Below are 16,720 nucleotides of genomic sequence, written 5' to 3'. Positions count from 1 at the left end.
ATGATTATTTGCAAAAAAAAAAATGTTTATCAGTTTGAACATCAAATATGTTGTCTTTGTAGCATATTCAACTGAATATGGGTTGAAAATGATTTGCAAATCATTGTATTCCGTTTATATTTTACATCTAACACAATTTCAGTGTTTTTCAACCTTTTTTGAGCCAAGGCACTTTTTTTCATTTAAAAAGCCCAGCGGCACACCACCAGCAGAATACATAAAAAAATGAAACCCAGCAGCTGATATTGACAGTGAAAAGTCGTTCTCGCAGTTGTTGGATATGAATTTAAATCATAACCAACCAGGCATCACTCTTGTCTCAAAGTATGTCTACTGTCACATCACGCCCTGACTTATTATGAGTTTTTTGGTGTTTTCCTGTGTGTAGTGTTTTAGTTCTTGTCTTGCGCTCCTATTTTGGTGGCATTTTCTGTTTTGTTGGTATTTTCCTGTAGCAGTTTCATGTATTCCTTGAGTGCTTGTTTTAGCAATCAAGACTATTTAAGTTGTGCGGATGCTATCCTTCTTTGTGTGGACAGTGTTGATTGTCATGTCATGTTCGGATGTACATGGTGGACGGCGTCTCTGCTCCACACGCTGTAAGTCTTTGCTGTCGTCCAGCATTGTGTCTTTGTTTACTTTGTAACCAGTTCAATTTTAGTTTCGTTCTGCATAGCCTTCCCTAAGCTTCAATGCCTTTTCTAAGGGGCACTCACCTTTTTGTTTATTTTTGGTTTAAAAATGAGATACCTTTTTACTTGCACGCTGCCTCCCGCTGTCGGTTGCATATTGTGATCATGATAAACCGTGTTCGACCTCTACAGAGCAATTAGCTTCCTGCTGCCACCTACTGATATGGAAGAGTATAACATGGTTAGTCTGCCGAGCTCTAGACAGCACAGACACTCAACAACGGCACATTATTTGCGGATCATAATTACTGGTTTGCAAAAAAGATTTTTAGACTTAGACTTAGACAAACTTTAATGATACTCAAGGGAGCATTTTCCACACAGTAGCTCAGTTACAAAGGATGGAAAGGATAAGGATGGAAAGGATCGTGCACACAAGGGCACAAAAAGAAGTATAAAGTAAACGTAAAATGTACCAATTTTTAACCCAATTAGGTGAAATTACATAATCTCCCAGGGCACACCAGACTGTATGTCACGGCACACTAGTTTGCCGCGGCACAGTATTTAAAAAACACAGGTCTACATAACATGAAATGGTGGTTCTTTGGTCAAAATTGTGCGTAGCTTATGTTTTACAGACATACAGTTTTCAAGCTGCTTTCTGACCGTCTCTTTGGGATGTGCCGTTTTGTGGGCGGTCCTACCTATGTAGTCTTCTCCTAGTCATCCATGTTATAGTTTTTAGGGCTTCCATACTGACAAATATAAGTTCAAACTATCGCTACTTTGCATTAGAAATGGCAACAGCAGAAGATGGACATGTACGAGCCAGTCTGCCCACAACAAGAGGATGAAGAAAAACAAAGAATTTATTGACTACAATGGCGGACTTGTGCAAAGCCATCCATCCATCCACCTATTTTCTACCGCTTTACTAAAAAGAATAGCGGTAAACCAGGTGTGTCAAAAGTGCGGGGTGATTTTCAGATCACTGATTATTTTTCATTAATTCATTATTAGCAAGATTATTTTCACCTATAAAGCACAGCTTATATAGCTTATAATGTAATATAGTACATTTCCCTATCTTTACCCATGTTTAATGCAAAAAATTATGGCTGTCAAAAATAACGAGTTAACTGTGTGATTAATCACGAACAATTATTGCATTAATCATGTGCAGTATATAGGCTGCTTAATCACACAATTTATTTTGACCGCATCTGCTTCTTTACCTTAACCGTGGATGGTTACCTGAAAGGTGGAGCAGGTTGTGATATGATCAGTAATGAGGTCAATGCATGCGTCAGTGCAAAGATGAGTGAAGAGACTGATTGTTGTGCTTGGTGGCGAATTTCGCTTCAAAATAAACCCCGACTTAAGCCAAAACTGCTACCAAGTTTTGAGAAAATAAAGGACCGCATTTAAGTGAAAAAAACAAATAAAAGTTTTTGTATGACATTATGACCATAAAATTGCATTTGTTTACTAATATTGAGGTCTTTTTTAAGTTAATTCAAATTCTGTAAGCAAGTAATAACTTCAAAATTCAATAGTGTCATTAATCTGATTAAAAAATTAAACAATTCGACAGCATTAAAACGTATCAAAGTATTAAATTGTTTGTATTCTATATTTATATATTTACATTAAAAAAAATTTTGTTTGAAAACTCTTGGAGAAATAGCTGCCTGCAGGTTTTAATGTTTTATATTTCATTTTAAAAATCATTAAAGCTCAATAGCTAAGCAATTTTATGTTTTGGCATGTTGTGTACCGGTGTCGCATGGTTGTTGTTGGTGTGATCGCAAGATGCAGAGAAGGCACACAAAGTGCAGGTAGAACAATTAGAACAATAAACAGCCATGATGAATCATGGCATTTTGTTCCCTTACTGTACTGAAAATTAACCGAACCTCAGTATTACTGAGGTACAGTATTTACCGAACCGTGAGGATGCCGTACCGTTACACCGCTATTGATTGCCATTGTTTTAAAATTAGTATCATATCGACAGCATCTTTCGCCCGAGTACAGCTGGTATAGGCTCCAGTCCCCGCGCAGACCCCAAAAGGGACAAGTGGTTGAAAACGGAGGGATGGATGGATCTACTAGGTATCTCCAAGTCATAGTGTGTGAGACAATATGAAATGTTCGGGGAGAGGTAGATTGGCACTACTTGTTATCCTGCATGTACTGTGTAAATCTCAGACCCCTGTCTTTTTTAGACCTTCTAAAGGAAGGAAAGAGTCATACAGTATATTCGGGTCAATACAGTATATCCTAAGGAGCTGCACATTAAATGTGGATGTTATGTCAAATTTCACATCTAAAAATATTCAAAAGTATGCTTTTTATTAAGCTTTTTCTACTTCCAGATCAAGGCAGCCTGGGCGAAGATGATCTGTCCCGGTCTACATCCCAGCTGTCAGGTCTCAATATGGCCAAGAGGCCTCGGGTCAGGACCATCTTTCCGCACTCGGCAGGAAACAACAGCACGCTTCTCAGCTTTGACGAGGGCGACATGATCACCTTGCTCATTCACAAGGAAAAAGACGGTTGGCTTTACGGCGAGCTGGAGAAGACTCAACAGTAAGTTCTAACTCTGGAGAATGGGTTCTTTTAAAGATCTGGGGCCGTACTTATCAAGCTTCTTAGAATTACTCCTAAGAAGTCTGCTAAGAGTTGACTTAAGAGTAAATAAATTCTTCGCTGAAAGCTGCACTTAAAAGTTAGTTATCAAGCGTCTTACTCACACTTTCAGCGAAGTGTAGGACTGAATCTTAAGTGTCACACTCAGAGCTGAATTACGACATTACTATGTGCCGTAAACGGAATTTTAGGTGACGTCATTTCTGTGTCCATAGAAATGACCAATCACGGAAGGGAATCCGTTGTCTAAGAATAAAGAAATATCTTGGAAATATTTAAGTGGACAATGGGAGTGTATATTTTGACAATAAACTATAAATAATACAAAACAAACTAGTCCCCGCCGGCACTCACGCTACCGCTCCCTCTCTTCTCTCGCCCACACACTCACTGACGTCACTCACCTTACGGCCACACACATACGCTACTCTCATAAAATTTTCTTTCCAATTCATTAATTAGGCAACTAATTTGAAACTGGTGTGGGTGGCTCTATATATACTAGCCCACTGCAGCCACATGCAGAAATCAACAAGGAATCGAAAAGTATTAAATCTGTGACAAAAATAATACCCGCTCTGTCTAAACGATACCGTTTGATCAGCTGCTCGTCATCAAACAAATCCAGGACGTCGTTCCGCTCCCTGAACGTTCGCGCACGTCTTTCTCGCCTCAGTGCCATCCCCTGCTGGCAACTCCTAACCACTTAAGACACCTCTGAAGGTCTCTTAAATATCGTGGAGAGTAGGAGTGATTCTTAGACTTAAGAACGTTGATAAAAAGCTTTTATTCTTAAGTTTGAGAGTAGGACTAAATTTCGCAAATTCTCAGGACTTAAGTGTAAAATGGCACTCTAAGAAGCTTGATAAGTACGGCCCCTGGACAACAAGTAGGATTACCTTGCTAAGTGTTTTTATAAGCTAGGTTGATTGGACATATGTAAATGCTCTAATTATTGCTGGTCCAAATTGAAGAGAACATTTTTTTTTCATTGTATAAAATAATAACAAAAAAAAGGTACTAGTGATATAGAGTGCATGGAAAAGTAGAAAGGAAGATTTATTTTTCTCTGACCACATGGTCATTTATTATATTATGTTATAAAAGGTACAGTGTATTGCGCGGTACAGCAGCAACAGATATTTTGTAATATTTGTAAAAAGGAAACTGCTCAGCATTATTAATGCTGTTGTCAAATCTTTACAAATGGTGAAAAAAATAAATAAAATAGAACTCATAAAAAGTTTGTTTAGAAACAATGCCTTTTGTGACATGCAAGTTGAACAGAATACTAATATGAATACTTCAGTAATATAAAAATAAACAATAAGCAATAAAATCCACAACAAAATGACATCCCATATTTTTCTGAACCATAGGGCGCATCGGACTATAAGGCGCACTGCCAATGAGCGGGCCTATTCAGGTATATTTTCATACAAAAAGCGAACCTGTGCACCGAAATTTGATAAGGCGCATTAAAGGGTTTATTTTCTACATTCCACTTCCTTGTGGTCTACATAACATGTAATGATGGTTCTTTGGTCAAAATGTTGCATAGATTATGTTTTACAGACCCTCTTCAAGCCACTTTCTGACTGTCTATTCAGGATGCACTGTTTTGTGTGCTGTCTTCTTTATGTGGCGCCACTTTGACAGTGTCTTATCCCCGTCACCTTTTTTGTACCTGTAGTGTTTAGCGCTTCCATAGCAAGTTTATTGACAGATATAAGTAAGAACTGTACGCTACTTTATATTAGAAATGGCAACAGCGGAAGATGAATTCCCCACAACAAGAGAATAGAGAAAAAGAAGGAGCTTATTGACCACAGCGCAGACTACAATGGCAGACTTGCGCAAATTTTCGGGACTTATGCAGATCCCAAATACACATCAGCAAGAACCAATAAGTAAGATATGTTGGTTTTACATATTATTGAGAAAGAAACCACCAGATAATGTCTCAAAATATGTGCCATTTTGGGGTCATACACCATAATAATACCCGTATGTTGAAGCACAGTACGTCTGACTACGGTAGCCGTAATGCTCCATCAAGCGGTGCGGCTTCGTAGCTTACCGAAGTCGTACTAAAACATTTTGACAGATTTTTGAGTGCTTTGTGTAATGTTCTGTATTCTCAATGAAACATCAAAATGTTGGTGTTGCTTGCTTATAACTACTTGCTATTGTCATTTATTGAACAGGCGACAACCTGCAGTCAACACGCATCTCTGATGTGTGACTGTCATCTACTGGTCACGTTTATTATTACACCATGTCCCAAATTAAATTTATTTGAGGTCAAGAAGCACAACAAGAATTCATAGGCACATTAGGCGCACCGGGTTATAAGGCACACTATCGATTTTTGAGAAACTACAAGGATTTTAAGTGCGCCTTACAAGCCGCACCCACTAAATTTTAGAAAGAAAAAAAATATCCATATATTAGCCACAGATATAAACGTTGCAAAATTAGTTATTTACACAGTAAGATTCTGTAAATGTTTATTTACATACCTTAATAGTTTCCAAACGGTGCCTGTCACACGGCTGATCGAACAAAACAGAAGTCATCGTCATGGACCCACTAGCTGCGGAAGCTGGCTCTCCAATCAGCTGAACAGACTCAATAACTCCACGGTAGCATTTTGGTCAATTTAATGAGGAATTTGTGAAACTGAAACAATACAAAAAGAATGCTGTTGTAAGTTAATAATACTAACACAGAAACTTATAAATGTGTGAGCAGATTAGCTAATGCTTACGACGCTAGCGTCATTACGTTACGATAGCACGTACAAATATGCACGAAAGCACTCCTACAGGCATTACACATGGGACGCTTTAGTAAGTTTAAACAGTTTTAGTTGTACTGTAGAACTTACAAACGTTTCTTGGAGTGGTGAATGAAGAATCCATACAAGTAGAAACACTATGGATGGCTAGAAGTCTGACCGCCACATCTACTTCCGGTTGTTGAAAGCACTGAATGGAAGGACACTGCAGCACCTCCAGTGAACAAATTCGTCCAAAAGATGGCACCATAGCACCAACAATAAAGCACCCTCTCAGTGTTTTTGCATACATTTATTTTTATAAAATGTATTTTTATTATGGCTGTCAGCAAAGAATAATCCATAAATTAGCCGCTCTGTCTTATAAGCTGCAGGGTTCAAAGTGTAGGAAAAAAATACCGGCTTTGAAGGGTACCTGGTGGTATACATTGTGGTCGTTTTTTTAAACAAGTTACATAACAGTTGGGTGTTATTTTTTATGGGGTGTTTTTTTTGTCTGACGAAGCTGTAAACCTTCCCCTTGTGTGTTATTGTTATTTTAGTTCATATTAAGTGCACAGCAATTCAGTCACCTTCACAACACGGGACGGTATTTCATACCAACCATCGTGCAGCACGACTGACAATCATGTTCTTTCACATTGCTCAGGCTGCAGTGCAAGTTTCTGTTCTGTCTCAGTATATTTTGTTGTGTTAATACCTGGTGTAGAAACAGAAGAGAATGTCCGGTATGTTAGAGGTGACAGTTGTAAAGCCCTTTGCCCTGCTGCATTACAAACATAATGCTGGTGCACACGTCCAAGAAAGAATAACTGGCCCAATATCAGTCATCAACTAACCGTGTTAGTAGGTAATGCTGAAATCGAAGCATGTTTTGCACTAACATGTTGGAGATGGTCGTGGAGCAATGGCTACATAATATTTAAACAGAATTCAGACATTTTGTGCTGCAGTACTTCAATATCTTGAAGTATTTAACATTTGCTTAATGCCTAATATTGTGGTGTACTTGTCTTGTTTATTAGGCGTGGTTGGTTCCCTTCATCCTACTGCAGACCTTACAGTGAACCTATGATATTGAACAGGTAAGAGCACATACTATATACTGCTTACCTATTATAGATTATGTCGGATGGCTGATTTTAACGTGTCACATACTGTAATAGCAATTTCGGGACACCATTGTGCAGTCCGAGTGTTGCCAGTCTGCCTGATCTGGGGGAGGAGGAGCCTGTTTTACTGCCGCCACCAGACTACTCTGACGACTTCCCATCGAGTACGATTATTTCTTCGACGCCATCGCCACAGAACACGGTTGGAACCATACATTTATGATCTAATATTATTAATTATAAATGTTAAATCCAAAGAAAAGAGACAAGTTGAAATGAGCATCTCTGTAATGATCATGGTAATGACTTATTTCAACCATACGTAACTGTGTTATATTAAAGCGTATTTTTGGCATAGTTTAGATAAATGATGATATAAAAATAATTTTGATTTTTGTTTAAGCAACAATTTTGTATATCATAATTGTCTATTTTTTTGCATGTTGTCATGTGGCCACTGGCGCGAGCCGTTAGAAAGTTAACTTATATTAACCAGCTTAAAACTAAATAATGTATATTTCGGATAGCATCAAACTGCTATTTCCCCTTCTTCTTTTATATATTGACTGAAGTAGTGATTTACTTACAATACAGTACAAATTAATAACTTTTAGATTATTGTTTTTAAATACAGTGGAACCTCGATTTATGAACCTAATTGTTTCTTAAAAAGGGTTGTAAATAGGAAAATTTGTACATTGAAGCACATTTCCCCATAAGAAACAATGTAACATGAAAAAATGGTTCCAGCCTTGACAAGAGTCCCTATTTTAGTAAACGTTTGAACATTTTGAACACAATATTAAGTGTGATACAGTGCTATACTGTAAGTCACAAACACACGTCGGCAGTAAGCATGACCCTAGGATGCAGGGACAGGACACAACGTGCAGGTAAAAATGCTAAATTAATTTATCTTAGCAGCAACAAAAACGTGCAAAAATGGAAAAGATAGCAACACCAACACACTATGGCAGGGGTGTCCAAACTACAGCTCACCTGTATTTGGCCCACCAAACATCACTAGTTTAATATGGAATTTTACCTACAGAGAGAATGCATTCATTTTAGCAGTGTGCAAATTTTGAAGCTGCTGTTATGTCTACATCAATTGAACGACGTGAGTAATTTTGGTCATTGACCTTTAATTACGCGCTGAGTGGAGGAATGCGCAGCATTTAGTTATATGACCCAATGAAAACAACCTTCATTAGTCATGGTGCAACAAAAAAAAGAAATCCAACCAAAACAACATGTCAACAGACATGGTCACACATAACACAACCTGCTCACTGAACTTTGTAGACATTATAAAAAATGTCCTTGCACCATAAAAAAATCTAAATTACACCCATTTGAATCCACTACAAAGCATGATGGCGAAAAATGCAAAACACTATCCACACTTATCCATGTTTGGCACATTTTAGCTGCTTGATATTTCTTATTGATTACAAAACTTTAAGGAGGTCGTCACGGAAGTAAATAAGGTAGAAGTAGAATTTTTACATACTCTTAATGTTTAATATTTTAATTGTTAATTATGTATCCATTATATCAATATAATATGTACATATATATACATACATACATACATTATATATATACTGTACATACATACGTATGTAGTTACTTAACATGCCGTCAGGTTTTGACCCTCAACCAAATTTTAGAATTATCCTTACTACGCATGTCATATTGTCAGTCAGATATACTTTGGTGGTAGAGGTGATTTGATAGTCTCCGAATGAAGTGATTGTCCTGCTGCTGTCTCCCCCCCATTCAACATGTACAGAAGTAGCGTTATATGCTGTTGAGTTTGTTGCTTTAAAACTAGACTAGCAAAAACAAGTGGAGTGTCTTGTGTCGATGTAACAATAAAAGAAGGGATGCAGCTGTTTTATTCACGACATTACAGCTACTTCAAGTGCTAACTGCTATCGTCAATTTCGTAACATGAAGATGCGCGGCAACTTATACAAACGCAACATAAATGGTACACAACAGCTACATTTCAAAAAGAGAGTTAAAACAGAAGGAAAAAAAATGACAGCACTGCTGGGCAAAGGATGCGTACAAAGTACTTGAAGATTGAAAAAAATGAAAGGTTCGTCCAACAAAGCCTATTTTCATTCAGTCTATGGTTCGTAAATCGAAAAGTTTGTACAAAGAGGGGTTTGTACCGTAATTTCCGGACTATAAGCCGCACCTGACTATAAGCCGCACCAGCTAAATTTAGGGGAAAATACAGATTGCTCCATATATAAGCCGCACCCGACTATAAGCCGCAGGGTTTTGATGTGTAATTACCGTAGTATATAGGGGTTCCTGCTACCACGGAGGGGATTGTCGGGACAGAGATGACTGTTTGGGAACGCAAAGCGTCCCATTTATTAACAATAAATCTTTCAATCATTCAATCAAACTTTCACATCTTTGACATGGCGAACAGCATTCGTGCAGAGTACAAATAATACAACGGTGCAAAGTAATACAAAGTGCTCGCCTGTACGTTATCAAAATAACCAGCCTACCGGTATATGAAAAGTCAGTCTTTAATCATTGTGTCATTGTCTTCCTCCTGCGTACTAAAACCACCGAAATCCTCTTCGTCGGTGTCGGAGAAGAACAGGCCGTAAATAAGCCGCACCCTTGTATAAGCCGCAGGGACCAGAACGAGGGGAAAAAGTAGCGGCTTATAGTCCGGAAATTACGGTAATTGGACGTTCCACTGTACGTCGGTCGTGTCTGGGGTTTGAAAAATATGTTTTATCTTATTTTTCTTAAGCCAATGCGCCTAGCCTGATATCTTCTGGCTCGGTCATGATAAAGGACAGGGCTGTGGCCGTGTTTGAGTTTCACCTGTGTTCAACGTTTCCTGTATTGATATTTTTATTACTTTTATGGTTAGTCCATAGTCCGCACCTAACCCACACGAAGAAAAATGTCAGAGCACATTTTTTACTTTTCGCCTGACTAATTGTGCTGAAACATACAGTGGCCGGAAACATCATATATCCTCCAGCTAGTTAAACATGTGTCTCAATGATGGTTTGTAATAACAGTGTATAAAAAAGTAAAATATGTTTAAGGCACGGTGTAGAACATAGCAGTCATCTGCTCCAAGGCAAATTTCTCCTCTGTTCAGGAATGAAGATCAGATAAGGATGTTACACAGGCAGGCGTAAAGGACAAGAAGGGTACAGTCACAATTTTAGTTGGTGATTTGTCCGCTGATAGAATCTGCCCAAGCAAGCAGCGAACAAGTCTAGGCATGCTTCTCCTTTCTCATCATTGGGACTGTGTGACTGCACTGTCCTCTCAACCTGCTGCCTCAGGGCTTTATGGTGAAATACATTTCCAAGAGAGATCCCATTCATCTTAATTGTTTCCCTCCCTCCGGATACAGTAGAGTACTTCTTAATCGAATATCCTTTTATCTTATAAGCCTTGTTCAAGGAAAGGTCAAAAGCTAACTGCTTACTTAAAGTCTTGTTTATGGGACTGTAGGGCAAAAGTGGACCTTGTCACTATTATTGCAGCTACTTGTCACAACATCCCCTTTAACCCTATAGTAGTGCTTTGACAGTGTTTCATATGATGGTACACTAAGTCAGCTCAAAGAAAAAAAAACATTTTTGTTTGTTAATTAATTTTTGCATGTAATAGTATAGTTTGGATAGTAAAAATATGGTTAAGTAGTTTGACCACTTTAAACAAACAAAATGAGGGGTAAGTATATTGAGCATACAAAACAGTTTTAGCAAAAATGGTCAGTACAGTAATCAACCAAATAAGTATTTTTTAAGGTTCAAGCTTAATTTATTCAGACTTTTAAACTTTTGACAGATAAAGAGAAGAATTAGTTTTTAATACATGTAGTCTGAAATGGAATAGGCAGAAACTAAAGCTTATTACACCTATCCAAATGTATTTACAAAACAAAAACAGAAAAAATTGCCAATGTCTTATCCATGAATTTTTTGTTTTGTTTTCAGTTAAAGTTAAAAGATAAAGTGCCAATGATTGTTGCATACACACTAGGCATTTGACCTATTCCCAAGGGGAGCAGTGAGCAGCAGCGGTGGCCGCGCCCGGGAATCATTTAGTGATTGATGCTTTTTCACAAAAAAATATGAAACACTCAATCATATTAATTTTGCATCCTTAGCATCCATTCTCAACATATATTTGATTTCTTCAAAATAATTTTAAATTGAATTTAAGTTTTACAGTCGTTTACCTCTTGGTCCAACTTATTCCATACATTAACCCCAACGAAAGGTACACAATGCTGCTTTTGCGCTCGTTCCCACGTATGACTTTGTAAACATTTCTTCTTTTTGGAAATAATAAACGCACCAGTAACTTGTTATTGTATGTTATACATAAATTGTGTTGTCTTAAAGTCGCCCAAACTCTTAATTTTTTGTGCTTTTAGTTTAATGATAAGCTCATTTCTATGTGCCATGTAAACCGCTTTATTAATAATAATAATGGATTAGATACTGTATATATGGCACTCAAATACACTCAAAGTGCTTCACAGAGAAGTGAGAACCCATCATTCATTCACACCTGGTGGTGGTAAGCTGCATTTGTAGCCACAGCTGCCCTGGGGTAGACTGACGGAAGCGTGGCTGCCAGTTCGCCCCTCCGACCACCACCTATCATTCATCATTCATTCACCAGTGTGAGCGGCACTGGGGGCAAGGGTGAAGTGTCCTGCCCAAGGACACAATGGCAGCGATTTTGATGTCAAGAGGCGGGGCGCGAACCTGCAACCCTCAGGTTTCTGGCACGGCCGCTCTACCCACTACGCCATGCCGCCCCAAATTACTCAATTATTCATAATGCGGATCACTCTTTTTTGAATGATACTTATTGGAATAAAATTGGTTTTATAAGTGTTCCCCCTACACTTCTAGGCCATAAGTCATATAAGAGAGAACCAGGGAACAGTATAAAATATATATGTTATTTTCATACAGCAATTCTTTGACTTTAGATATTATTGCAAGAGATTTAAGTAGCTTTGCCTCTTTATATAGGTTATATGGGGCTTCCAACTGAGCTTCTCCAAGAAATTGTATTTCATTCAGTCTTTCTATCTCAGTATCACTTATTTTAAAATGTATGCGTACCTCAGTGGCACGTTTTCCAAAAACTATAAATTTAGTTTTGTTTAAATTGAGAGTTAATTTAATTGAATCAAACTACTTATTTAACAATTAAAAATATGTTCTAATATTACTATTAATGTTTCTAGATTGTTATCACAACTAAGTATGTTGTTTTCATCTGTGAAAAAAAATTATTTGTAAGGTTTTTGAAACTAAATAAAGATCATTACCTAATTCAGTGATTCTCTAACTGTGGTACATGTACCACTGGTATGCAGGCTCAATCTAGTGGTACACTAAATAATCACTTGATTAAAATACAGTGATTAAAGTAGAGTGTTTTATTTTCCTATATTCAAACACAGTGTTAATGTTCAAACTCTATGAACAAAAATACTAACATACTTATATTTTAAATATAACTTTTTCTCTTGTTTTTAATAAATACTTGGGCCTACTACGGTATCATAATTTAATGTTGGTCATTATGGTGGTAATTGAAGAGCCAAGTGTTTTCTGAGATAGTACCTGGTGAAAATAGTTTGAGAACCACTGACCTTATAGATAAATATCAGGGGGAAAGGGAAGCTGGAGCATAGAAAATAACTAGGAAAGTTGTTGCCTGACAGACAGAAGTCAGGGGGAAGCCCTAAAAAAAAAGCAACCTACCAGAGAAGCAGCTGTCAGACAAGCAAAAATCTGGAAAAGAAGGTATTATTTCAGCACATTGAACATGCAAATTCAGGTACATCTTTATAAATTACAATATCATGCAAAAGTGATTTTATTTGAAGATATCAAATAAAGGCTTAGAAGGTTTTTGCAGATGATTGGAGCGTGAACCATACCTATACTTTACAATCTTAAACTTGTTGACCATTTAAAAATATTTTAGCTCTAAGCTACAATCATCAAAATTATTAAAATATTGTTTTTTAAATATGTCACTCAGATGTGTGTATAGTGTCAATACACGATAGTTTGACTATTTGAATTGAACTACTGAAATAATCAACTTTTTTAGTTATTCTAGTGTATTGAATTGCTGGCAAAATCGGGGGGCAATCACTTAACAACCAAATAGACGTTCCTGCCTGATAGAAACATGCAAGGCCTATGTTTTTTGCTTGAACAGATAATATTAAAATTTAAAATACATGTAACTGCTCAGTGGCCTTGTGGTTAGAGTGTCCGCCCTGAGATCAGTAGGTCGTGAGTTCAAACCCCGGGACCCATTACCTCTCTGCTTGCACTCAGCATCAAGGGTTGGAATTAGGAGTTAAATCACCAAAATGATTCCCGGGCGTGGCCACTGCTGTTGCTCACTGCTCCCCTCACCTCCCAAGGAGTGAACAAGGGGATGGGTCAAATGCAGAGGACAAATTTACCCCACCTAGTGTGTGTGTGACAATCATTGGTACTTTAACTTAACTTAACTTAATTGTATGCAGTACACTACTGGTCCATGCTTTTTTTCTTTCAAAAGAGCAAATATATTTGTAAGGAAAGATGAATTTAAAAAATTCAGTAATAAAAGATGAAATGCATGGTTTATTGATGCACATTATTTACAGGTTTTATCAGGCCACATAAAACAATGTGGCGGGCCAAATCTGGGCGTTTGACGCCTGTGTTTTAAGTGCTGCGTTTGTATGCTTCTTAGTGGATGGAGGAAGTAATGCAAATTGTACAGTTTATTCAGTAGAAATGGTTACTATATTATTTTGCTGCTGCACACTCAAAACATTAGTTTGAATCTATAACAAACAACAAACCGTTTCTCTTAAGACATTCGCCATATTTACCTAAAACCCAACTTGATAACGTGCCTCAGACTTCACCCCAGGCAACAAAAGTAAAGTATTTCTTCATCTTCAAGTGCCTACGGTGAGCTAATAAGAGCATCGTCATCAGAGAAGAGTGTTGTGTCATTCACAGGCCTATCTCGATGAGTTAGATTCCAGACAGGGAGCTGTGAGCTTGTCGCATCAGTACTTCTGCTCGTCAAAGCTCTACCTGTATATTGCACCATCAGGCAGGAGGACAAATGATAATAAGTAAACTAATCCAACCAGTCTAGTAACCCTGCCTTTTCTTTACAGCTGGGTGGGATTTATGTGGATTTATGGGGGATCTTATTGGTGTGTTGCATTCTCTAAGGGTCTTCCTCTTTCTCACAACAGGTTTCTCTTGTAAATGGGACAGCAAAGACTCCATTTCTAGGGTGAGTTATATGTAACAGAGCTAACATACTCCTTTAAATGTTCAGACTAATAAAGTAATTCTCAAACTGTATTACCTCTAGTATCTCTGTAAATATGGATTGTATATAGTGTATCATTGTTGGTAAGGTTTGTGCATTGTGTGTCATGTTACAGTAGCCAAAAATATTAAATATACTTTGTTTTAATAAATACTTAGGCCTACTACCCAACTGTATTTTAATGTTGGTCATTATGGTGGTACTTGAAAAGCCAATTGTTTTCTGAGGTGGTACTTTGTGATTAAAGTTTGAGAACCACTGGACTAGTATATCACTATTGAGAGACGAATGGGGATTTTAACAATTTTCTTCTTACAGAGGAGGTAATCCCTTTGCGACCGTCAGGCTGAGACCCACCGTCACAAATGATCGATCAGCACCGGCCATTTAAACACATAACTGAAAGGTGTTGCTCTCATCAGGGCAGTAATGGTACCCCTGCAACGCACCCAAAACTGTACCCTAAACTGGACATCCTACCAGCCTGCAAAAGGGATTTTATCATAGTTGCATTTTACTGTGACACCATACGGACTGTTTAAAACCACATTCTTTTTGCAAATCCTTGTTTTATAAAGTGTGCATCCAGTCTGTGTTCATGTCAAATAATGCAAAAATGTTTCTCATGATGAAAACAGGGACTAAAATGTGATCCCTGACTGAATGAAACATTTAAAGTAAAAGTGTCAAATATCACCCTCCAGCTATGGACTTTTTTGTAAATAACCATTATTATAGTACAAAGCGAATTTTGAGCCAGTCCAAATGTAGACAACTGTTAAGTATAATGTGTATCTGCAGTTGTATTAGAGAATGCATAAGTGAAAAAGAAGGAACAAAAACATTAAAAACTATGACACTCCTAGATAATACAAAAGTGTTTTTAGTATTTTTTGTGCTGCAGTTATTGTAGTGATAAAAACATATTTATGCATCATTGTTTTGACCTGATCCCGACAAGAACAACCAGCTATCTATCTTCCTGACTTGCAGAAAAAACTAATTAATATTTCTATTTTTAATATTTTTAGTTTTTTTTAAGAGAGGATGTGGGAATGAAGGGAGCGTGCTGTGTTTATGGGGTTTGTCATTTGAGAAGTATGTCACTGCAATAAGAAGGTTTTATATTTATAAGCTAGATGTTGGTAAGAGATATTTAAACAAATGTGTGTTATGTCCATTAGTTTTCATGCTGAGCTTGGTTTTAATTTGACTGCCAGTGTTTAATTTGATAACATTTTGATGAAGGGAATTTTTCACTCCTCATGATTTGGCTGTTTTATGCAAAATGTTAAGATGTCGGGTCACAGTTTTGAAATATCCCAAAGTTTATGTCTATGGATGTTCTCATTCATCCAGGTCATTGTAATCTCATGGCCTTCAATCGATTGCAACTGGACTGTTTGGTGTGTCTTAGAAGACGTTTCTCCTCTCATTCGAGTAGGCTTCATCAGTTCATGCTCATAGACTTAGACTGGTCAGATCTAGTTATGGACTTGGATTGTTCAGATCTAGTATAGCGACTGGTGCCAAAACCCCAAATATTTATACTCCCATACCAGGAGGGTGTGCCTGGGCAAGGATGGTATCGCCGGAGTAAGACAAACAACTGTTGAGCTGCAAAGAAGCAACCCTACTGTCAATGCCAACAACAGCTGTTGAATCTAAGTCTAAGACTAGATCTGACCAGTCTATGACCATGAACTGATGAAGCCAACTTGGATGAGCGGCCTAACGTCTCCTAAAACAAACAAAACAGTCCAGTTACGATCGATTGAAAGCCCCAAAGTTGAGTTTGTGGGGATCTTTTCTGACATGTATTTTTTTGCTATACGGAATGTTTATTGTATGATAAATAAGTGATCATACTGACAGTTATTCCTCAGTGCCTCGTTGAGTGTATCTTGTCATTGTGTTCACAACGCAGCCTTTTTTTCCTCAATAAAACGTGAAACTGTCTACGTATTTTATGCATCATCACTCAAGAGTTGAATTATCATAATTTTTGGAAATAAGGAGATGGAATACATTTAAAATAGTTTACCCCTAATTCTACTGGAACGAGCCAAGCAAAACAATACTATGCTGTACCTGCTCTTTCAACATGAAGCAACAGCACCCCCTGCTGGATAGAA

General features: G+C 37.6%; 1 protein-coding gene across 2 annotated transcripts in view; it reads left to right on the top strand.

Annotated features, from left to right (window-relative positions):
- baiap2l1a (BAR/IMD domain containing adaptor protein 2 like 1a) overlaps positions 1-16,543 on the top strand; it is a 56,688-nt gene extending 40,145 nt beyond the window's left edge. For both annotated transcript variants that reach the window (XM_062056081.1, XM_062056080.1), the window contains 5 exons: positions 3,014-3,227; positions 7,113-7,172; positions 7,254-7,401; positions 14,506-14,546; positions 14,904-16,543. In XM_062056081.1, the coding sequence (XP_061912065.1) occupies positions 3,014-3,227; positions 7,113-7,172; positions 7,254-7,401; positions 14,506-14,546; positions 14,904-14,976 (536 nt within the window). In that variant the 3' untranslated portion in view covers positions 14,977-16,543. The remainder of the gene's footprint in view (positions 1-3,013; positions 3,228-7,112; positions 7,173-7,253; positions 7,402-14,505; positions 14,547-14,903) is intronic.
- The last annotated feature ends 177 nt before the right edge of the window (positions 16,544-16,720 follow it).

Source organism: Entelurus aequoreus, linkage group LG08, assembly GCF_033978785.1.
Source record: "Entelurus aequoreus isolate RoL-2023_Sb linkage group LG08, RoL_Eaeq_v1.1, whole genome shotgun sequence".
Classification (NCBI taxonomy): domain Eukaryota; kingdom Metazoa; phylum Chordata; class Actinopteri; order Syngnathiformes; family Syngnathidae; genus Entelurus; species Entelurus aequoreus.
The sequence above is the reverse complement of the archived record's forward strand: the minus strand, read 5'-3'. Positions and strand labels throughout refer to the sequence as shown.